This window comes from Poeciliopsis prolifica, unplaced genomic scaffold (assembly GCF_027474105.1).
Source record: "Poeciliopsis prolifica strain line A6 unplaced genomic scaffold, Auburn_PproV2 SCAFFOLD005, whole genome shotgun sequence".
Classification (NCBI taxonomy): domain Eukaryota; kingdom Metazoa; phylum Chordata; class Actinopteri; order Cyprinodontiformes; family Poeciliidae; genus Poeciliopsis; species Poeciliopsis prolifica.
Genome location: NW_026562380.1, coordinates 16,781,080 through 16,805,022, shown reverse-complemented (window position 1 = coordinate 16,805,022; position 23,943 = coordinate 16,781,080). Strand labels below are relative to the sequence as shown.

At 39.4% G+C, this 23,943-nt stretch overlaps 2 protein-coding genes and 1 pseudogene across 2 annotated transcripts; 1 reads left to right on the top strand and 2 right to left on the bottom strand.

The window, feature by feature from the left end:
• The first annotated feature begins 3,819 nt into the window (after positions 1 to 3,819).
• On the top strand, positions 3,820 to 5,740 carry LOC129359935 (myosin heavy chain, clone 203-like; annotated as a pseudogene).
• A 1,950-nt stretch (positions 5,741 to 7,690) lies between these two features.
• Positions 7,691 to 14,753, bottom strand: LOC129360174 (myelin and lymphocyte protein-like). The gene is made up of 4 exons (XM_055030300.1): positions 14,618 to 14,753; positions 11,287 to 11,454; positions 11,069 to 11,194; positions 7,691 to 10,152 (listed from the first exon to the last, which is right to left on the bottom strand). The coding sequence occupies exons 1-4, from the start codon at positions 14,708 to 14,710 to the stop codon at positions 10,078 to 10,080; spliced, it is 462 nt and encodes a 153-aa protein (XP_054886275.1). The 5' UTR covers positions 14,711 to 14,753; the 3' UTR covers positions 7,691 to 10,077.
• Positions 14,754 to 16,425: 1,672 nt separating this feature from the next.
• LOC129359511 (myelin and lymphocyte protein-like) lies at positions 16,426 to 23,698 on the bottom strand. The gene is made up of 4 exons (XM_055029114.1): positions 23,534 to 23,698; positions 18,516 to 18,680; positions 18,313 to 18,438; positions 16,426 to 17,400 (listed from the first exon to the last, which is right to left on the bottom strand). Exons 1-4 carry the CDS (start codon positions 23,618 to 23,620, stop codon positions 17,326 to 17,328), a joined length of 453 nt encoding a protein of 150 aa, XP_054885089.1. The 5' UTR covers positions 23,621 to 23,698; the 3' UTR covers positions 16,426 to 17,325.
• Positions 23,699 to 23,943: the final 245 nt, after the last annotated feature.

Here is a 23,943-nt window from a genome sequence, read left to right as displayed (position 1 = left end):
ACGCTCTGTGTTGCTGAACCTTAAACTAGATTTTAAAAAAGGGAGACAGAGCTGGCGCTTAAATAATGCACTGCTGAAAGATAAGGAGTTTGTCTCCTATATCTCAGACGAAATTAAGTCATTTCTGAATTCTAATGATAAGGGGGATGTGGATGAATCAATGCTTTGGGAAGCAATGAAGGCTGTTATAAGAGGATGTATAATCTCATTCGAGGCAGCAAAATGTAAAGAGTCCAAGTTAAGGTTGGATGAAATAGATGACCTGTTGACCACCTTAGAAAACGCATATAAATTAAAACATAGCCCTGACATTTTGAATAAAATAACAACTCTACGATATGAATATAACTCTTTATGTCAAGAAACGTTTAAATTACTGGTTCAAGTCAAACAAAGATACTTTGAGTTAGGTGATAAACCCCATAAGCTATTAGCCCGCCAGCTTAAACAAACACAGGCCTCTAGAGCCATACATCGTATTAAGCTTGAAGATGGAACTTTACTCACAGATCCGGATAAAATCAACGACTGCTTTGCAGACTTCTACACTAGTGTCTATCAGTCACAAGGAAAATTGGACATTGAAAATATGGACAGATTTTTTGAAAGTTTGAATTTGCCAAAACTGCCATCAGATTCAGCTGAGGCTCTGGAAGTCAACATAACTTTACAGGAAATTGTATCTTTATTTCTACTTCCCAACAACAAAGCGCCTGGTCCTGATGGCTTCAGTGTTGAGTTTTTTTCAAGGTATTCAGTTCCAAATTATCACCTCTACTTTTGCGTATGTTAAACCACTCTAAGCAAGCAGCAAGACTGCCTCCCACCCTATACAGAGCCAATATCTCACTTATTCCTAAACCAGGCCGAGATCCAGAAGTTGTTACATCCTACCGCCCAATATCATTGTTACCTCTAGAAACCAAGATCCTTGGGAAAATTCTAGCCAATAGACTTAAAAAGCACATATGTTTAATCATCCACCCGGATCAGACTGGCTTTATGCCAGGTAGGCATATGTTTTTTAATTTGCGTCGTCTTTTCAATATATTATATTCAAATCATTCAAGGAGTCCATTGTTGTCTCGCTAGATGCACAACGAGCATTTGATCAAGTAGAATGGCCTTATATGATGTATGTTCTTAAAAAGTTTGGTTTTGGGCCTCTGTTTACGGATTGGATTGAAATAATTTATTCACACCCAACTGCCTCGGTTATTACTAATCAGAATATCTCCCGCCCCTTTGCTATTCATCGTGGGTACGCGTCAAGGCTGCCCCCTCTCCCCATTTCTCTTTTCAGTTGCTATTGAACCTCTTGCTGCCAGCATTAGGCAAAACCTATTAATATCTCCTATTGAGATGTTTAATTGTAAGCATCACATTTCGCTGTATGCTGACGACATACTCTTATACATCTCTAACCCACAGAAATCACTGTCTCCTCTTTTGACGACGATCAACAATTTCAGCAGTTTCTCTGGTTTTTCTATTAATTGGGATAAAAGTGAACTAATGCCGCTTACTACAGAGGCTGATTTGGCATATCTGAAGTCCACATCATTTAAGATAACTTATGACTCTTTTACATACCTGGGCGTTGGTAACAAAGAAGCCAGAACATCTTTTACGGCTGAATTGGCAGAGTAAAATCCAACAACTCAAACAGAATATTGATTTCTGGAAAACTCTCCCGCTATCTATGGCTGGCAAGATTAACGCCATTAAAATGATGGTATTACCACAATTTCTTCACTTATTTCAATCTGTCCCATGTTTTATAGGGGTATCCTACTTCAGACAACTAGATTCTATTATTATTCCCTTTATTTGGGGCTATAAAAATGTCAGGATTTCCAAAGTACACTTATGTAAACCGGGAATGGTGGGTGGGTTTTCCTACCGGATTTCAAGCAAATATTACTGGGCTTGCCATTTACCCATCTTAGCGTGGTGGAAGAAGGGCCCACTCTCATCTGATGAGACCTGTCCTTCCTGGTTATCCTTGGAGCGTCTGCACTGTTGTAATTCATCTCTAACTGCGCTCCTTAACAGCCCCATTAAAGTCAATAAAACACGCTATACCAATAGTTTTGTCATTAGGAATACCATCAGAATATGGAAACAGATACAAAAGTTTATAAAAGCTCCAGAGGTTTACTTTGATACTCCTATCTGTGAAAATCATTCCTTTGCACCAGGTCTCTGTGACGCCGTCTTTCGGACGTGGAGAATGAAAGGCATTGATGTGATAGGCAACCTATATATCAATGGAACTTTTGCATCTTTTGCACAGTTATGTTCTGAGATAATCTTCCCCCATCAAGTTTTTTCCGTTATCTGCAGGTTCGGGACTATGTTAGGAAAAATGTCTTGGATTTTGGAACTCTAGCAAAACATGAAAACCTGGAGGAAATAAATAGATTTGATCCTGCCAATCGGGGGGCAGTGTCATACTTTTATAAGATCTTTAATAACGTACGTGTAGACACAACCAAGATAAAAAAGGCCTGGGAGGATGAGTTAGGGCAGCAGCTATCCGATGAATTATGGGAGGAGGGTTTGAAAAGTGTGCAAGACTGTTCTGTCAATGCCAGACATAATCTCATACAGTTCAAAACATTACATAGACTCCATTATTCGAGGGAGAAGCTGAGCACTTTCTTTACTAGCGTGTCTCCAGTTGTAGTCGCTGCCGGCAGCCATTGGTAACTTGACACACTCCTTCTGGTCATGTGTTCAGCTTCACTCATTTTGGAAGAACATTTTTCATTTTTTTTCATCAGCTTTTGGAAAGAAATGGGACCCAGAACCACTTATTGCAATCATTGGGGTCTCCAGTGCTTTGCGACCAGCCACTAAGCAGGAAAAAACGGCTGTTTTATTTGGTACAGTGATTGCCAAAAGGTTGATTTTGAGATTTTGGAAAAAAGACTCTGTGCCCACATTTGATCTCTGGTTGGGGGAACTAGCAAATACTCTGCATCTGGAAAGACTGAGATATTACAATGAAGATAAAGTCAGTGTGTTTGAGAAAATATGGAATCCTGTATTAAAATCCCTTCAATGAAAAACTGATAATGACAGACCTGCCACAGTTGAGATCTTGTACTCACTTTGTGATGTACTTATGTTGTTGACTTTGTAAGAGCTTTATGATGTGCCGATTTGGGAGGGTAAGGAATGGGTGGGAATTTGATCTGTTATGTTAATCTATGTATGTCAGTATGTAAAATTTAATAAATAAATAAAAAAAAAAAAAAAAATGTTTTCAAAATATTGACTTAAAAATGTAATAGTGGGTAGTGGGTACCATAATAGAATGAATTGCCACTTTTTTGTGTCACTTGGTCACAAAGAAGGGTATGTATTTACATCTGTTTGGCAGGAGTGTTTGCTTCTAGAATCTGCAAGAACGGTTTTTTGAAAAAATGCTACAAAAAAAAAAAGTTTTATCAGCTGTAACCTACTGATCCTCCCAGGCCGGCGGCATCCGAACTCTTTCAGCTTCGTCGTACAAACAAACAACCACTTCCAAATCCAGTTTATTAAACGTTTCATGTTTATACACAGTAAGTGTCGACATCATTGGTTCTCACTGATACTGATCTATTTTGAATTTCAACTATTTTTTTAACTCTGTTTTTTTTCTTTAACCCTCATTGTTTAGGGTACTGGTGCAGGAACAGTGATGTCACAGTGAACAATGAACATGACATCACTCATGATATAGTGATGTCATAGTCAAGGATTTTGACTCTGTCACAGACAGACTCGCTCGAAGTCATTGCGTTCCGAGAGTTCCAAGGTGAGAGTACTTTCTGAGATTATACGTTTGTAGTCGTGAAACGATTGACGTGAAGCAAGAAGAAAATGAGCCAATCAACTCAAGAATCGGAGACCAAGAATAGGTCAGATCAGATGACTGACAAGGATCCCCGATCTTTTAAGAAACAGCAAGAGGACAACCGAGGAGAGAATGTTCCGTCCAAGGAAAAAGTGCAACGTAATGACAAAGATTTACGGGCACAACAAGACAGCGTATCTCAGCTGAAGAAAGGAGGTGAAACTGCAAGAGGCTAAATGTTTCAAACTTTCAAACAAAAATAAAAGCGCTTGAGACCAAACTTCAGGAGAGTGAAAATAGAATTCAGGAGCTGGAAGGTCAGTTAAAAGCCATGGATCGAAGTCTTGGGGACAAGACAAATGCCCTAATGGCTGAAACCGCGCGGCGGCGCGACCTGTCTGACAAAGTGACAACACTGAAGGTGTACAAAGATCGAGCGTTGGATGCAGAGAAACAATTGAAAGAGCTTTCGGAGGAAAGCCATAGACTAAAAATACAACTAGACACGTCTCTGCAAAAAACAACCTCATCTAAAAATGAATCAGAGGCCCTGAGAGCTGAGCTTAAAAAGCAGACGGATTTGTGAGAAATAGGGATAACACGATTACTGCTCTTAAGATCGCATTGGATGTAAAGGAAAAGCAAATAGATGTTCAGAATGAGGAGCTTAAGAGACAACGCAAACTTGCACAAGAGATAGAACTGGAGGCGAAAAGAAATCGCCAGAATGAAGAAGCATCAATGAAGCGACTAAAGCACAAAGATGATGAAAATTTGAGCCTACGAAAGGAAATCACATCACTAAACAAGGCTGTGTTTGAGTTTGAGAGGAAGTTGGCAAAAAAAGATTTGAGATACCACATCCTCCAGGACAAATATCAAAAAAGTATGGCAGAAAATGCATTTCTGCTGAAAACTAACCAAGCACTGGAAACTACTAGAGCAAATCTTGATAGAGAAATTGCTGAAACCCAGACACTCCTCCAAAGTCCCAGCAAGTGAATATGCTTCTTAAGAATCGAATGGAGAAGGTCAAATAAAGCTGACTGATTCGATTAAGCGCGGCAAGGAAAATAAGATCAAATTGATAAAGACCTGCTGCGTAGAAAGGTGGATTATATGAAATGAGGAGGCAGAGAGAAGATGCTCTGACAAAAAACAGAAGAGCCACAGAAGCACTACACTGTAATGAACGTAAAATTGGATTACAGACTGATATAATTCGCGAACAGGAATGTAGGATTATAGAACTATGCAAGGAAGTTCTGAGACTCCATGGGAATGCGCAGAAATTTAAAATGGTTCAAGAAACCTATTCTAAGGTGGAAAAGTTAGGGCTTGATGATGAAACAGGAGATCTTATAATTCTCCCAGAGGACAACGACGACTGGAAAAAGAAAAACTCAGACTGCTTCGCTCTGAGAACCAGAGATTGTCCGAACTCCTGGAAAGGAGAGAGGCAGAAATTAGGTATCTCAAGCGTGAGCAGAAGAAACTGAAGAGTATGGTGCACAATCTCAGGTTTCAGCTTGACCAGCTGCCGGAAAATACATTGGATACAGTGCAGGAGAGTCAGAAAAACGTTAGAGAACTCAAAAGACAGATACAAGCCCAAGAAGCAGAGATAAGTGTGTGTGTATCAAAAATAAAAATGCAAGAAATGAACAACAAAAAGTTGAGAAATAAGCTGACAGAAATCACATTCATAAAGAAAGATATACTTCCGCCGATTCCGTCAAACAACATCAAACTGAAATCTGAGGACACAGACGTAAAGACTACGATAAAACCCCGAAACATCGTTTATCTACCGCCGCTTCAAATCAGTTCATATGGAAAGGGAAAAAAGTAAGAGGAGGTGGTTATTTATGCTTGACTGAAGGAATGATAATATTTGAGAAGGATGTAGGTAGAGCCTGGATGCAGAAAAACAATTGAAAGAGCTTTCGGAGGAAAGCCATAAAAGCCAAAATACAAGGGGAGGGTCCTGCAGCTGATAAATGCCGGCTGGCGAAGCAGCATGCAGGATATTATAGGGTTGAGCTCGAGTGATTGCTGAGTGATTGCTGAGGGAAAAACTCGGGCATGGGAGGAGTATGGACTAACCATGGAGAAAGACTTCCAAGACGAGGTCTCGCAAGTCCATCAGTTATGCTTGACTGATGGAATGATAGTATTTGAGAAGGATGTAGGCAGAGCCTGGATGCAGAGAAACATTTGAAAGAGCTTTCGGAGGAAAGCCATAGACTGAAAATACAAGGGGAGGGTCCTGCAGCTGATGAATGCCGGCTGGCGAAGCAGCATGCAGGATATTATAGGGTTGTGCTCGAGTGATTGCTGAGGGAAAAACTCGGGCATGGGAGGAGTATGGACTAGCCATGGAGAAAGACTTCCAAGACGAGGTCTCGCAAGTCCATCAGTTATGCTTGACTGATGGAATGATAGTATTTGAGAAGGATGTAGGCAGAGCCTGGATGCAGAGAAACAATTGAAAGAGCTTTCGGAGGAAAGCCATAGACTGAAAATACAAGGGGAGGGTCCTGTAGCTGATGAATGCCGGCTGGCGAAGCAGCATGCAGGATATTATAGGGTTGTGCTCGAGTGATTGCTGAGGGAAAAACTCGGGCATGGGAGGAGTATGGACTAGCCATGGAGAAAGACTTCCACATGGCTTCAAGGTAATTCTGGTCCACCATCCGGCGTCTTGGGAGGGGGATGCAGTGCAGCACAAACACTGACTTATAGTGGGGATAGTGTGCTGCCGACCTCAACTCGGGATGTTGTGGGACAGTGGCCAGAGTACTTCGAAGACCTCCTCAATCCCACCAACACGCCTTCCTTTGAGGAAGCTGAGCCTGGGGACTCTGGCTTGGGCTCTCCAATCTCTGGGGATGAAGTCGCTGAGGTGATTAAAGATCTCCTCAGTGGCCGGAACCCAGGGGTGGATGAGATTCGTCCAGAGTTCCTTAAAGCTCTGGATGTTGTAGGGTTGTGTTGGCTGACATGACTCTGCAATATCGCATTGACATCGGGGGACAGTTCCCCTGGATAGGCAGACTGGGGTGGTGGTCCCTCAGTTCAAAAAGGGGGACCAGAGGGTGTGCTCCACTTATGGAGGGGTCACACTCTTAAGCCTCCCTGGCAAGGTCTATTCAGGGGTACTGGAGAGGAGGGTCCGTCGGATAGTGGAACCTCGGATTTAGGAAGAGCATTGTGGTTTTCGACCTGGTCGTGGAACACTGGACCAGCTCTACACCCTCAGCAGGGTCCTGGAGGGTGCATGGGTGTTCGCCCTATCCGTCTACATGCTTTTTGTGGACTTGGAGGGTTCTCCGGGAGTATGGGAGTATGGGGACAGCCCTTTGATATGGGCTGTCAATTCCCTGTATGACCTGTGTCAGAGTCTGGTCCACATCGCTGGCAGTAAGTCGGGGGGGCTTCAAGAGGAGGAGTTTATGTATCTTGTTCATGAATGAGAGAAGAAGGGAGCTGGAGAGCGACAGGCGGATTGGTACAGCGTGTGCCGTGAAGCTGGCGCTGTACTAAAAAAGCGAAAAGTGAAGACTTTATGGACAGAAAGCATCTCTATTCTGCCAATGTACAACTTATGCACATGATCTACTATTTAGAATAAATGTCTAGAGTCCCACTCAAAGGACTTTCTGACACGCTGTCATTCTTCAAATCCCTGCTGGACGCGATGCTGTTCTAATAGGGATTTGCATAATCTCTTTATTTATTTTTAATTTGGATTTTTTTTTTTTTAAATGCATTATTTTTGTTTGTTTGAGGTGACCTTGTGCCCTGAAAGGACATTTTGCCTTAAATCAATCAATCAATCAATCAATCAATCAATCAAATTTTATTTGTCTTGCACATTTCAGCAACAAGGCATTTCAAAGTGCTTTACATCATAAACACAAAAACAGAATTGTTGTTATTATAAATACTTATTGCTACAAACAGATTTATACTAATTTACATATTAAGGGTGGCGAAAGGGCTGCTACTGTCTAATATTAGACAGTAGTCTCAGGTCATTAACATGACCTGAGAGAAAAAGGTCATGTTAATGAAACATAACATTAACATTAGCACAAACATTAGCAGTGCACTACTGCTTATGTTTGTGCATTAGCAGTAGTGCTACTTAGTGCACTACTAGTGGTATTCGCTAATGCTAATGCTAATAATTAGCTAATGCTTATTGGCATTTGCTAATGCTGATAATTAGCTAATGCTTATTGGCATTTGCTAATGCTAATAATTAGCTAATGCTTATTGGCATTCGTTATGCTAATTATCATTAGCCTTTTCCTTGAAAAAAGCTTTTTTCTTATTAGCCATTCAGTGTACTCCATTAGTACACTGAATGGAGGAAGTCAATGTAAGACAGCATACGAAATGCTGCTAGTGACTAGCAGCATTTAGGCTAACATTAGCATTTTGGCTAATTTTAGCTAATACACTCATTTCAACATACTGAATGGGACAGGTCCATGTTAGTCAACATGCTTGTGGTTCTCCACATGCTATTTAGTAATTGCTAGCTAAGCTAGCATTGATGCTAATTTTTAGTATCAGAACGCTGGGTTCCAACTGAAGGGCACACTTTGGCAGGCCCTGGTTAAATTTCCAGGTATTTCCAGTTGATCGGAGACTTGTGGATACATTTTCTGTAGTGGGGGAAAAAAACTACCCAAGAAAAAACAACAGGGACATTTGAACAACTACCCTTTCAAAAACCATCTCTAAGACCCTGATAGTTAAAGGACTCAACTGTTGCTGGTTTGCCCCTCTACCACAACAAGCCAATTTTCCTTCTGTGTAGAGCAATGGGCTTTAAAAATGTCTGTTTTTAATGTTTTTTTTTAATAGTTCATTTAAAACACTTTATAGAAAGAAATTATGATTATCTTTTTATTAATTGTTCTCCCCCCTTTATTGCTGCATTCCTAACTTTAGCTGAATAGTCATAAAGCAGTTGTATCAGCTGATATGAACCCTGCATGTTCTCCACTTGATGACGACAACTAGTAAAACTATAAGAACTAGCGAATTCTCCACTTTAAATGGCCTCCAGATGGTTTTCCCCCTGCAGTGAAAGCTCATTCAGAAGGTGAATCATTCTGTTTCACATGACTTATTTAGAAATGCTTATCGGGGGTTTTCTGTTGACTCCGCCCTCAGCTTGCGTGAAAATGACATGTTAGCTCAAAACCTACCACAGCATGTGGTGTCAAACTTGTAACCAAACCCTGCTGTGTTAAATGACCCCGAGCTGCTCTGGCTGATTTAATATCCAGCAGTGGGTGGAACAACAACCTGAAGTGGGTCACTTTAACCCACCTGATGATGGGACGTTATCTCCTCAGGTTTATCACTGTTCATCTCTCCTATGTTAAAAGATTAGGAACTCATTTTGGGAAGCATTTTTTCTTGTTGCGCTTGAAGTTTGCTTTCCAAAGTTAAAACACGGTCAGAAGGAGGGATTACTGTAATGGAGAGATGCCATTGGCCTGGCTTCCTTACACTGACAGCGGTTTAATATTAAAAGTGATCAACTTTATGTTACTGAGTTGAATTGTATGTAATTGGATTTGAACCTGACCACAGCTAATTATTAAATCTCCTGGCAGATTTATGGGTTTAAAGTAATCTTAATATTTTTGGAGTAGAGAATCTGTGAAATTGTTAAAGATTAAGGTAATGGCATGGAGGCCGTCCAACCCCGAAGAGGTGGAGATGTGTTTCTGTGTCGCTCTAAACACACCTTAAACATTTAACAAAATTTTCATATTTTGCTTCTTTGTTTGAAAAACAAAAAACCCAAACAAACATGGATGACATAACCTTGAAGCAAATGAAAAACAGACACTTGATTTGTTCCACTTCAATTTTCTATAATTACATGTACAGTATTTGCTTGACCACATACAAAAAGAATTTTCTACTCTCCATTTCTAAACTTTATGTTTGCATCTCTAAACTGTTTGGTGCTCAGTCCAGAAAGCCTCAACCCCCCCAAAAAAGAATCACAAATGTTATGTAACATAACAAACTGCGGATCAACAGCTTATCGTGACCCTATGAACTTTTAAGTTGCTGACAACATTTAGTAACTGAGAAAATATAAAATAGGAGTAAAAAGGTTTGAATCTGAACACATTTCTTCATGCCTGTTTGTGCACGTCCTTTATGACGCTTGCAGGATTTCTTCCTGATTCTCCTCAGAAGTGTTTCCATCGGATGGCGGAGAGGATGGCATGGATGAAGTAGAGGAATGTGGTCGCAAAGGCAAACACCTTCAAAAACAAACAAAAAACACAGAGTCAGAGCCATGAGTTGGGGAAATGTGGTTCTGTAAATGAAGCTGTGTTTACAGGTCAGCATTGGGTAACACTATATTTGAAGGGGTGGGAATAAGACGGACGGACATAACACCTGTTATGAACATGAAGAAGTTTTTATAAATGTTATGACTGTTGTCATTAAGAGTCATTCGGCAAATAATAAAACTTTTACTGCAAAGTTGTACTGAAAGTTGCATTAAAAGTCCACTAAAATACGCAACTGTCGCAGGTTCGATTCCCGGCCTGGTGACCTTTGCCGCATGTCTTCCCCTTCTCTCATGACCAAATTGTTTAGTAAATTATGATATTTTTAATGCAACGTTGTACTAAAACCTGCATTAACATTCCATTAAAAGAGTCGACTTTGCAATAAAAGTGTCATTACTTACTGAATGACACTTCATGACAACAGTCACAAGCATTTATGAAGTCTCCTTCATCTTCCATTACATTGACAGTATTTGTTTTGTTTGCGTCTTTTTCTTTTCCATACCGCATTGGATTAGTTTAGATGAAGCATTGTTGCTGTCGCTATGACATTTCAGAAGCACAACATCACTCCCGAGGTGTTAGAGCCTTTAGAGGTAATAATAAACTGCAAGGTGTCTCAGAGTTGTGAAGCTCATATCGCAGTTTTTTGTTATGCTCAAATAACTCTGTGGCTGTGAATAAACTATGTGTGCTTCAGTTCCAGAAATCTGCGCCACAGAAATGCAACACAGATGTAGAATAGAGTTTATCTTTGTCGCAGATGTATAATAACTACCATACAGACTACAGTTGTTATGCGAATGCACAAGGACAAGTTCTTGTGCTCTTACAGGGAGATACCGTAAACAGTCTGACAGTAAGAAGAGGAACATCTCACCACTGCTGCAATATCAATCTGGTAGAATCGTAACGGCGGAAGTGATTTTCTCAGCAAAGTAATGTAAGCCAAGGCCACTCCCGCACTGAGGTAGAAAATCACTGCCAGGCCGTGGTAGACAAAGTCCTGCACATCCAAAACAAATACAGAGCAGTTACCCTCATTGCTACTCTTATGTCTTGTTTTTATTCCGCCTTCACGTTGTGTCGTGCTCTTACAGCGGCGGCCCAGCCGGGGCTGCTCTTGTGGCAGCCAGCAGCAAACATGATCATCCACAGGAAGGTCATGACGAAGCAGAAGACCGAGACGAACATCACCCACCCCAAAGGGTTGACGGGGTCGATGTGGGTCGACGCCACCAGGATCCACACCAAGCCTCCGAACACCTGGACACAACAAGTAGGAGTACGAGAAGGAAATTTTGATGAGAAGCTTACAGCCACTCATCATCAGCATGGATGCCATGTTGCCTTTAGGGTTATAATGACGCATTTGAACCATGTATTTCCATAGTTGAAGAATTAATTATAAATCAACCTCAATGAATTTGAACTCACTTATGACATGTATTCTGGGGGGACGAGGGGTTTAGCTATTAGCAAAGTTCATGCCTTATCTGTAAATCCTTTTATGTAAATCTGAGGTTTGGACCATAACCTTGAAGGTCAATGTGAGCCTGCTTAATCCATTCCAAACAATAGTTTTAATCTGCATTTGGGACTATTGTCCTATTTGAAACACCCATCAGTGTCAAAGTTTCATCATCCATGATGAAAGGAAACTGGCCAGATTCTGTAGCAACACATGACGTCTTATAAACTGGAACCTGCTAAAACACCAGTTGTTCTCATCCATGGCAAAGAGAAATTAACACCAACATGAACCTGGAGGGTCCTGATCGAGAAAACAGAAAGTCCAACAACAACTTGATTAAAATTTGCAGCTTCCTCGCATGGACAAACTCATAGTAAATACGTAGTAAATGTAGTATTTTAGCACTATAAGAACAAATGACAACACTCTTGAGGAGACAAACCCGAGAACGTTGCAGCAGTGGTCAAACATGGTGGCGGGACCATCATGCTGAGGGAATTTCCTAGTGGTCCGGTACTGACGCATTGAACACAATTGGTGAAATAATAAAGATGGAGGACTGCCTCCAAATTCCTTAGTATCACCTTAAGTAATGGTTACTTGAGATGGTTAAAACTTGAACACAGTCGGGTGTTTTTCAGGAGAGTAAAAACACAAAACTGAGATCACAGTTGGTTTTGGGGGTGGTTAAACGAAGCTAGCCTTAAGCTTCTAGGATGAGTTTGCCGTTAGCCCGGTTGTACATTTTTGACCTGTGCCTAAAACCAATCGAGCAGAGACACACGCAGAACGTTTCCGAAGTCTCAGACAAAGAGATTTTTTTTTTCCTTTTTGTAAGCAAATGCATGACAAGCTGTGTGTGTGTTTACGCTCGAGCCTGTGTGTCATTTTGATGTTGTTTCAATGATGGCGACTCCTTCTGCCAATATTAACTCACGCGCTAGATTCTTGTTTTTACGTTCTGCTGTTTGCAATTCCACATGCACCAAAAAAAATGATATCAAAACAAACCATTAAAAGCCCGAAATAACAGAACGCGTGTCAGTCAATGGGAAACAGTTAAAAAAAGGAGAGAGAAAAAGTTAAATGCCGAGTGAAAAAGGGAGGAAAACACAGTTGGCAAATAATAAATCTGCAGCCTCAGAGACAATCCCTCTCTGACTATTGACTAAACAAACATCGGCCTTATTGGAATGTGGGCGTTGTTTAATTTGCAAAGCCATAATGGCAATACGTGAGTCGCTATAGACCAAACTGGAATAAAGCGAGGGGTCGTAAAACCTAATTCTAGTTTATTCCAACAGTTAAATCAAAGGCGTCTTCTCTCCAAGTTAGTAGAAATTTATGAGCCAAAGTTGCTGTTATGGAGCGCTAACTGTGGCGTTTGTCAGATCAAGCCACAAAATGAAAACGTTTCTGTGTGTCTTTCTTTATTTACCAACACGACGGTGCAGATAGGTGGAACAACAGCATTAATCACCTGATTTTAAGCTCAGTGAAGACACAAAAGCACTTTTTTTCCCTTTAAATTCTCAATCTTTTATCCAACAAAAATGTCATTTTTTTTCTTAAAATACAAAAAGTCATCAAGGTTCTCACATTGTTGATTAACTTTGATAAATGGTCAGCGAAGCTATAGGATGCTATTACCTGGCTTAACTGTATGAAACTGTAAAATGAAAGGTTTTTATTTTCCCTGATTATGTATATGTATATAAAATGTATATTTTTTGTTGAAAATACACATTTTAGATGCAACATTTCAAATGATTCTCAGTCCTAAGCTAAAGGTTCATCAAAGATGATGAATTAAAGATCAGTTTAGTGTGCAGTGGTCCAAAACGCTGTTCAACTTTTAACTCAAATTTAAAACCATGTTGAGCTGGTTCTCCCTCTTACAGATAAGATGAGGCAGGAACTCTGTGTGGCTTTAATACTCCAGAACTCAAACGTTTGACCTGAACTGGATCTGATGTGTTTGTATTATAATGTAAACACAGTTTGATCATAATTTAATCCCATAGGGCTAAACTTTAGTGAATTTGGTTATAATGAGTTTGTTGTATTTGCATAACCGACATTACTTTAGTAATACGTTGTCGCCGTGTTAACAGGCAGAATTAAATTGCTGATTGTTAAATTGCTGAAGCGACTTTCTGAGAAATTTTTTTTCTGCTTATAATAATTTATTGATCCCATACAAGTTTGACTAAATCTCCAGTTTGAACGCAGCTTCCGAGCAATGAAACCTGCAGCAGGTGTTTTTCCAGGCTTCATGGGAGCGATTTACATTTCTTGAATTTTTTTTTCTTCTTCTTCTTCTTTTTTTTTCTTCTTCTGTAGACAGAGAGGCCACCACAGTTTTTGGTAACAGAGACACAATATGACTGAAATATGAGAGGTGAACAGATGCAGGCACTCCTCCCACGTTAGAAATGTTTTATTGTGTTCCTTTATTTCCCCCACAGAATGTGGGAACTTTTGCGTTTATTAACAATGGATTCAATCTAAGTCTTTATTCGTGACAAATAAAGACACGTTTTACAAAATATTATGTAGTTTATGAATTAGTTTGGAGAAAATATGCTTCATTGTCTTCAAACGGCTCTGTCTTATTGCTTTCTTTCGCGTAAATTGACACATTTATTGGTGTAGCGTCATTCAGATTAATACAAATATATATATATATTTTGTACAAACAACTTATATATATATATATATATATATATATATATATATATATATATATATATATATACATATCCAAAAGGAAAAAATGTTGGCCTCTTGGACTAAACAGACCCTAAAGCCAATGTCAACTTACAAGTAACATTTGCAATAAATCCTATAGAAAAGTACATTTTGAGTTTCTTCTCTAATAGGTTGCAAAAGGACAAAATCTCCAAAAAATTGACTTTAAAAAGATAATGATAATAATAATAATGTTCCACTCACCAGTTCCGGCAGATAAAATATATCTGGGGCTGTGGTGCATATCTCCATTCCACTGGGCAGCGTCCCCATGGACTGAGCTGTGGTAGCAGCCATCTCTTCCTGGGCTCCTCTGAACTAACGGGGCAGCAGCAGGTGTAACCGGACCTTATACCTAAGCCAGGTTTAGCAGACAAACCCGTTCTGCTATTGCGTGTGTGTGTGTGTGTGTGTGTGCGTGTGTGTGTGTGTGGGATCCCTTCCCACAACAGCTTATCGTTGTTGGGTAACTCCAGACAGACACACCCTCCTCCCCGAGCTCCCGGCCCGCTCGCTGGTTCACCAGGAGCTGATGGTGTGTGACGGGGCTTTTGAAACATCGACAGGAGGAATGTCGTGACCCGAGGCAGCGGGCGGAGAGGCTGTGACGAACTGTGTCGCAGCCTCAGTGTGTTGCCGCTCATTGCTGAGCAGAGAAACAGCAGAGTGCGCTTTCAGGTGACCCCGACACTGTGGCCTCTGTTCGTACTGCACACACTCCCTTTTCAACAAGCTTTCCTCCAGAATAAAAGGGCTTTACTAGAGTGAGCTCATTTAATTGTCGACCTCTGGCACAAAAAAGTCTTTATTGGTGATTACATGAGTCAAGATTTTTGTATCCATAGTGAATCACTTGATCGTCCCCCAAGGGACTGAGTGAGCAATCAGCACGTGTTAGTAACCTCTGAAGTCTTTGTTGTAACCTTGTTTGTATTTGATAAACTCAAATCAAGGTGAGGCTAGCTGACCAGGGTGTTTTTAACATAACATCAGAGAAAATCTGCTCTGTCACTCTGACACGAAAAGATTTTTTAAGCTAATTCTTGGCTGATAGGAACTTCTAGAGGAAGCACAGAAAGTGTCGGGTTGTTCCTTCAACCTGAATGCTGACACAAGTCGAGTCATCTCAGGCAGACATCGGGTCAGAAATGGTCACTCAGTTTGCTGGTCCAAGAAAGAAGTCTCGTATTGTTCGACGTACGTTCATTTCATGCTGAACAGCAACCTGATCTAAAGTCACTGATATGGTTTTTATACAGGATGAAATAATAAGACATGAGATAATAAAATGATCTTGTATATTTATGGTCACATCAGTGTTTTATCAGTTATTTAATATTATTTAATAATTATTTGTCAGTTCCTGGGTTTTTAAAATGGTTTTGCTCTTTGTTTGTGTTTCTGTTTCACTTTAGCTCAGTTCTTCTCAGTGATTTTAGTTTTAATTTTTATTTATTCCTTATGTCCAGTTCCTATTTGTCAGATTTATTTTCCTACTCCCTATGTTGTGTTTAGCCGTCATTTAGGGTCATTAAGAGTACATTCTGATAAACATGTTCATCAAAATCTAGAATTACTCAATAAAGAAGAAGATACGTGTAATTAATAATCATCAGTTTATGTATCAAACAATGTATACTTCAGTTATTTGTTAAGAAAAGTCTTATTAGACATTACGGTGGCATTGCATTGACTTTGCGAATCTTGATTTACTTTAAACTAATACAAAATGTGTGCTTTTTCTTGCATTTTAATGAAAAAACATTGGACAAAACGTAAACAATCAACAAATATATGACAAAAAAATGAGGTAGGAGTAAATAAATGAAACACAGTGAGTGTTGAACTGCTGCTTCCGCGACACAAAGTCCAGACTCAGTTGTTTTTTCGACATATTTTGAAGTAGAAGTCAGAATGTCAAGTCGGTTTTACCATCACAGATAAACTTCAGTGAATACATTTCAATGTCCATCTTTTTTTTTTATTTAATTTAATCAACAAACCAACAGATATTCCAATTTTCAATCTATTTATTTTGTGACAAAGATTATCAACATGCCCTGTAAAGTGACATCATTTATTTACAATCTCAAAATCTCAACATTTGTTCCATGGTAACAGTGGATAAAAAAAAAATAGGGAAACCACACAGAATAAAAAAAAAGTGAATCAAAAACTGATTTCTTTGTTTTTTTAAATTTTATTTTCATTTATTCGTTTCATGATTTTCTCGTTTAAAATGTTAAGAAAACAGACAAAAAGAGCAAACGCAGTCGACTAGATCATGAAATGTGTCAGACGTTGAACTTTGGGGGTTTTTTTTCTAAGAAAAAACAACAAAAAACAAAAAAACTGACGTTTTGACCACTGCAATTTGACTCTACATTATTTTGTCATAATTATTATAGTTATTATCATTATTATTATCAGCAGTAATCTATTAGAATTTTACTTGATTTTACCTTCACTTTACCCCGGTGTCATAGATGTAAGGCGTTAGATGAAATTGTATCTGGTTTAGTTTTAAAGGTCTCTGCTGGCTGAGCCAACTTTTAAAAAGCTGCTTTGTGAAGGTCAAACGCAATGAAATGTTAGATGAAAGGAAAACATTGAAAATCTTTTTTTTTCCTATTTGTCAAACAACACAGACTGTCTGAATTAATGACATTTCTTTCTTTTTTTTTACGTACTTACATCAGCAGAATCACTCCGGTTTATCTCGCACAAACCTGGTCTAAATAGTTGCTTGTCATGTCAAAACAGTAACTTATATTGTGCATTATGGGTTCCATTGCTTTAGTTTTTTTTTCTTATTTTAGCCTTTTATTTTAACAGAATAGAAAAACAAAAATTTCATTATTATTCTGTGCCTCTTCTTGTGTTTGACGCCTGCCAGGGCTTCAGGTTGTGCTTCAGGCTCTCTTCCATCGGATGGCAGAGAAAATGGCGTGGAGGAAGTAGAGGAGAGTAGCCACATAGGACATCACCTGTAATGTAGAGACAGGAGTATTAAAGTGCCTGGATGCCAAAAGTCTAAATTCAAAATGGAAAAGTTACTCAGAGGATTTTAGATTTTGGATGGAAATTTGCAATCCTGTCTTTCTGATCTTGAGAATAATCCCCCTGCAGTTGTACGATCAACAGTGGATTTTAGGAATATAAAAAAAGAAAGACCAAACGACCCCACAGCAATAAATTATTTCAAAATGTTGCTCTTTTTTCTTTTTTTCCTTTTGGATTTGATCGAACGTTCACCCGGACAACAAAGAAATCTGTCGATAAGAACATGAAAAATACACATTCGGCAATCAAGGATGCTGAAGCGTGCACGCTTTCCAACTCATATTTTGTCAAAACAATTTTTGATTCGGCTTCTGCATTCCTTTGTCTTCTGTGATTGCAATCTATCGCACTCCCCATCTGGCCTTGGCAGTATTTGCCCACTTTACCCTGCAAATCAATCAGATTGCGACGACAAACCGAGACTTTATTGGAGATTACATGAGTCAAGGTTTTTGTATCGATAGTGATACAAAATTTATGAACCCTTACTAGAACATGCCCTTATTTTTCACCTGCTAAACCCATTTTTTTGTATGTCAAAAATAAGAATAGCAAAAACAAATTCTTGACTTTATTGTCAAATGGCTTCATTTTCATTACACTATGGCTTTATGCTTGTAATTTTATGACTAATACAGGAATTTAGAGAACAAAGTCATAATATTGTGACTTTTTTCTTGTAATTTTATTATGTTTCTCATTTTCTTAGCTTGGTCCTAATCCTCCATAATAATTGTGGATCGATGGGTGAAGATAAAATCACTCCTCATCTTCAGCTGTAATATTTTCTAATATCTATGTCCTAAAATTAAGGAGAAATGTTGTGTTTTGCGCACCACTGCAGAAATGTCAAGTCGGTAGATCTTCAGTCCTAAAGCATCCTTCAATATAATGGTGATGTAGGCTAACACCACCGACGCACTGAGATAGAAAACCGCCGCCACAAAATGAAAACCAGCATCCTGCAAGAGAAAAAGGAGAAAGACGGTCAACACTGAATGGCTGTTGGGAAATGTGTAGATTTGCTTGTGTTTCTAACCAGGCCGGGCCAAAAGCTGCTCTGATTGGCTCCACAGGCGAAGATGAGAAGCCACAGAGTTGTCCCGACGAAGCAGAAGACGGACACGAACATGACCCAGCCCAGAGGATTCTCCAGAATGACTCGGGTCGAGGCCACCAGGATCCACACCAAACCCCCGATGACCTGCGAGGACAGAGGAGGTTTAAAACATCCTCCCAACCTCCACCCACAAAACAGTGTGAAAAAGTCCATTTCACTCAACAAAATTTAGCAAGAAAAATCATTAAATCACTTTTTATTTTTCACTTTGTATTTGCAAGAAAATGAAGCATCTCTTTCTGTCGCCAATTATTTGTTCCTGGCCTTTAGAAGCTTTTATTTGCTCTCACTTCTGACAGTAAAATGTTCTGACTTATTGGATTTGTTTAGGCGAGTTATTTCAGCTTTATTAGCCAAAGCTGCACAGGGGCACAGCTTAAGGTGCTTTTACACTGCCGAAGGTGTTGGATTCGAATTTTAAACCTGCAAATTCCTAAAACCAGATCCAATCTGGCCTGAATTTGGATCAGAGTTCCAATTGTGAGAATTGTTAGGATTCATCTTCCATAAAAGATGGATCTTGAAGCCTTAGTGTAGATATTTAAACTGATGCACATAATATGCAAATATGCTGTCATAAAGAGGAAAAAAACCCTGTAATTATGTAGAAAGCTGACGTACCAGGCCCTCTTTTAGTCCCTAACTGAATCCAAATGTTTAAAAAAATGGCAAAATCTTCGAATTTCACAAAATGCATTTGAACATTTTTTATTAACATATTTCTTACATATTGATGAGAAAGAATATTCTGGGCTATAAAAAGCACACACCAGCTTATACATTCTCGGCCCTGTCACTGTTCTGTGTATCGTTTCAGTTTCTCTTCTCCTCCTTTGACAAACATTGGGCGTAAAAGAGCGTCAGGCCGAAACACAAGGCTGAAGCAAATGGACATCCATCAGATGTCCATTTGTTCTCTTGTCCTTCTGCAAACATTTAGTTTTCTCGCTCTCTGCATTTTCAAAAGGTAGTTTTGTTACAAAGCTCAGCGTGTAAGTAGAGAAATTAAAAACCACTGTGTCTCTTTGAAGGGCTCTTTTATTTAAAATCTTCCTCAGCGTGGATGGAGTGTAAATAATATTATTGAGTAGTGAAACTGGTGCTTATTTGTTTAAAAATGACACAGATAAGTCCTTCCAGTTTGTCACAAATCCGCAAAATCCACACGAAAACCAACAGATCCCCAAATTTTTTCTGACTTTGCAGAAAATCGTTCTCAAGATTGGCCAAAAACATCGGGTTTAAGTGACTGCTGCCTCAGACTTAGTTGATGTCAAGTTGGAATCTGTCACTGATTAAAATAAAAGTCACGTTTAGCGTCTTACATTAGCATAAGTATTGTCAGAATTCTTCGCAAATATTTCTAAGTTGTCGCCACAAAATCTGCGACAGTGATTGAAAAATACCACAAAAACAATGTGAAGAGATGTCTATTATCATTATCATTATATTGCACAGTCTGGTAGAACTCAGCTTCAATTTTTTGGGGGGGACATAAGTCCAAATGAAATTATTGGCGCTGAAACAAGACGACGTCACTGCAAGTGTAACTTTTCTTCTTGTTGAAGTGGATACAGTTGAGAGATGTCCTCTCAGGCTTAAAGATGTGGGGAATATCTGCAAGGTGGCATGGACAAACGATAACAGTTCACATCAACCAGTCAGTTAACAGGGATGTGTTGACTTGTGAGAGTCGGCGTCTTAGAAGAACACTGAATTTAAAGAAATCTCCGACAAGAAGCAGCGTTTCCCCATCCAGTCGTTCTTGCACTTTTGCAGAAACTTACAAATCCCCCTCAGCTCGTCCATCCGGCAATTAAGAAACTCCTCTACAATGAAAAAGCCACACTTTGTTTGCGGCAAAGCCCCTCTTGAAACTCAATAAAAACCTTTGCGCAAACATTGTTGTTGGAGAAACTATTCACACGTTCCTTTCAAACCAGGCAGAACTTCCTGCAGTTTGCCCCACAGGAATGCGCCGAGCCCTAAATCAAACAACCAATCTGCAAACATTTCTCAAGAATCGTTCGTTCCTTTAATTCCATGAAAGCAGGCTTTCCTCTTTGAAGTGACCTGTCCCTGCAGGGTGGTGGATACGTCTCGATGTCTTTGTGTGAGTGACAGGAGGTGTTTCTGCTGTGAACGACGCAGTTGGATCAATTTATTCAAATAACATGAACAACAAAGAGGCTCATATTTGTTAGAAACTTGACATTTTTTACCAATGATATGTTTAAGAGTGACAGATATTTAAAAAAAACAGCAAAAAAAAAAAGTTCATATCTGACATTAAGAAAAGCAAAACAGTCTGTCAGACAATTCAGTCCAGAAATGAGAGACAGAACAAATTTGTTCTGGACAAACATGACAGCTTCGTTCCACGAAGACGAAGAGCACAAAACTTGTATTGTTTCTTCTCACTGTCAGCTGTATCTATTGCCAAAAGGAACTGTGGCACAGTTCGGTAAATTTCTGAGAAAAACAAACAAAAAAAAAAACTACAGAGAAGCCTTGAAATGTTTGCAGTTTGATTCCACTGAAACCAAGACAGACGCCGTACTTCACTGACTAGTCCTGTCATGATCTGGAGTTTTCTTTTCCTAATAATACCCAGGTTTTGCCTGAGAGCTCTTCCTGTTAACAGGGAAGTTTTCCTTCCCACTGTCACCACAAGCATGGAGGACTGCATCAAAACTAGCAACCAGATCCAAACAACTTTCCACTGATCCCAGATGATCTCTCAGGAGGAGCAGATGATGCAAGGTTTATTATGAACCATATCAATAGAATGAATCAAATGAACTGAGCAAACAGACAACAACAGTAACAAAAGAGCCATTAACAGTGACAGTTTTCATTGTTTGCTTCTTTCATGTTGCTTTTTTAAGCTGTAAATGATCATGAAAGTAACATAGTGTCACACATTTTATGTCCATTAAACAGTGAAATATTTTGGGTTTAAATAGTACTTTTGTGTCTCGTTTGTTTTAAATTGCAGCACAGTTTGTATTGCAGCATATACAGCTCTGTAAAGCCCATTGAGAACCTCCTGGTTAATCCAACAGGTATTGAATTCTGAACTCTTTCTGAGTTGAAACATTAGTATTGTTGCTTCTAAATGAATATGAACCTGTTTTATTTGCATTATTTGAGGTCTGGAAGCGCTGCACCTTTTTTCCTTATTTTGACCATTTCTCATCTTTTGCAAATACATTTTTTGCTTGGAATTTCGGAGGAATGTTGTCAGCAGTTCATAGAACAGAAGAACAATGTTCATTTTACTCAAACTATCCATCCATCCATCTATCTATCTATCTATCTATCTATCTATCTATCTATCTATCTATCTATCTATCTATCTATCTATCTATCTATCTATCTATCTATCTATCTATCTATCTATCTATCTATCTATCTATCTATCTATCTATCTATCTATCTATCTATCTGTCTATCTATCTATCTATCTATCTATCTATCTATCTGTCTGTCTGTCTGTCTGTCTGTCTGTCTGTCTGTCTGTCTGTCTGTCTGTCTGTCTGTCTGTCTGTCTGTCTGTCTGTCTGTCTGTCTGTCTATATATATATATATATGTTGCATGGTGATATAAATCTATCAAATATTACAAAGACATCTATCATAAAATGTGAAAAATGTTTAAATAAATATATTTCTGTACAAATAGAACTGGATTGATCAAAACAGGTGACTTTCAGATCACCGTGCTGTAATAAACTTTATTAACAACCACTTCAGCTCTCGTTTTAGGGTAAAGGGACCCGGCTCGGCCCGCTTGTGTCACTGTTTAAACGGTCGGGCCACAAAATAAACCAAGTGACCCGATGGCTGGTTTAGATTTACACCCTGCTCTGCAACCATATCTGCATAGCGCAGGTGTTTTTCCACCTGTGTTGCAAAGATTTAATCTTCCATGTTTCCTGGTGCAAAACAAAGAAACAGGGAAAGAGAGAGAGAGAGAAGTCAGGAATCCAGGTGTCATCCACACCTTTATTAAGAGAAATGGGAAAGCTTCAGCAGCCAATGAAACTAATGACTTTGCAATCCTCGTTAAGAGTGATAAAAACGTTACAAACCTTTTGTATTATTGTTTTATTTAACATTTCCATATGCAGTTTAACATGGTGGTGTTGTTAAAACTTTATCCAAATTTCTTACGACCTGCTGCGCTTCTATCTTTAGCTCTTTTGGTTATTTGCAAACCTGAGGTCTTGTCTGTTGAATATCAAAGCTAAAAGTCGCTTAAAACGGCAAATATGCATTTTACCTTTTAAGTCATTTCGGCATCACCACCCACAACGACCTCAATTTTAAACATCAACGACTGATAGAAACATCAAAGATACACGGTTAGTTAGTGCAAAACTTGTGTTTGACTTTCCAATAAATTGCACGGGCATACACCCCAAAAAACATGGCCGCCTCCGATCTACACGTTATTGTTTAGCTGTGGAAAACAATAATGATTGCTGGGTTGTTGGTTTTTTTTTTCCTTCTTTCTGCTGCTAAGGTTGTCAGAAACAATAGGTCATTCAGGCCAAGCTACATAAACTCAGACCGTAGCCATGTTGTCCACCATTTGCCAACAATCATTAATAATAATTTTTAAAAAAACAATTGTAATTTAAGTTGATTTGAGGTGTTTACTTAGTTTTTGGTTTAGCTTAACAAGTGAAAGTTCTCATTATTCTCACCGCTGGATGCTCATGTTAAAGAACCAGCCCAACATCACATTGATTCTGTTGAAACCTTGAGGAAAAGACAGAGTCACGGTGATTCTGAGTGAATCACTACTAATAAAAGATAACGTCCTGGCAGATAAAGAAGGAGTGGTCAGAGTCAGGGCTGTTAACGCTGAATGCAATGCGATAAAGATGAAAACCCGAAGAATCAGCCGGTGACCCCAGAATGACACTTACCCACTCGGGGATGAAGAAGAGGTCAGGAACGCTGGTGAAGATTCTGGCACCGGTGGGCAGAACATCACCCGAGGTGGTGGAAGCCATAGTCCAAATTTGAACGTGAGGGTGTGTGCTTGCGCGTGTGTGCGTGTGTGTGTCCTCCCAAATGTGATGCACAAATGGTTAGTTTTCTGCTCTTTAAAGGGCGTTTTTCTCTCCTGCTCTGTCTTCCTTCTGCACCTCCCTCTGCTTCTCCTCCCCTCCACCTACGCATCCATTCCCCGACGACCTGTTTGGCAGGTGATTTTAGTTGGCTTTGTTTGTGCAGCATTTGGACACTCTCAGAGCACAGTGTGTGTGTGTGTGTGTGTGTGTGTGTGTGTGTGTGTGTGTGTGTGTGTGTGTGTGTGTGTGTGTGTGTGTGTGTG

Bases quoted from the DNA above. Each gene is read 5' to 3' on its own strand.
- LOC129359511 (XM_055029114.1), bottom strand. From the start codon at position 23,620: ATGGCTTCCACCACCTCGGGTGATGTTCTGCCCACCGGTGCCAGAATC. The intron at 18,439-18,515 runs GTTAGAAACACA...TTTCTCTTGCAG, and splicing joins GCAGCTTTTGGCCCGGCCTG to GATGCTGGTTTTCATTTTGT. The intron at 17,401-18,312 runs GTGCGCAAAACA...TCTACATTACAG, and splicing joins GACTTGACATTTCTGCAGTG to GTGATGTCCTATGTGGCTAC.
- LOC129360174 (XM_055030300.1), bottom strand. From the start codon at position 14,710: ATGGCTGCTACCACAGCTCAGTCCATGGGGACGCTGCCCAGTGGAATG. The intron at 11,195-11,286 runs GTAAGAGCACGA...TTGGATGTGCAG, and splicing joins GCCCCGGCTGGGCCGCCGCT to GACTTTGTCTACCACGGCCT. The intron at 10,153-11,068 runs GTGAGATGTTCC...TTGTTTTTGAAG, and splicing joins AGATTGATATTGCAGCAGTG to GTGTTTGCCTTTGCGACCAC.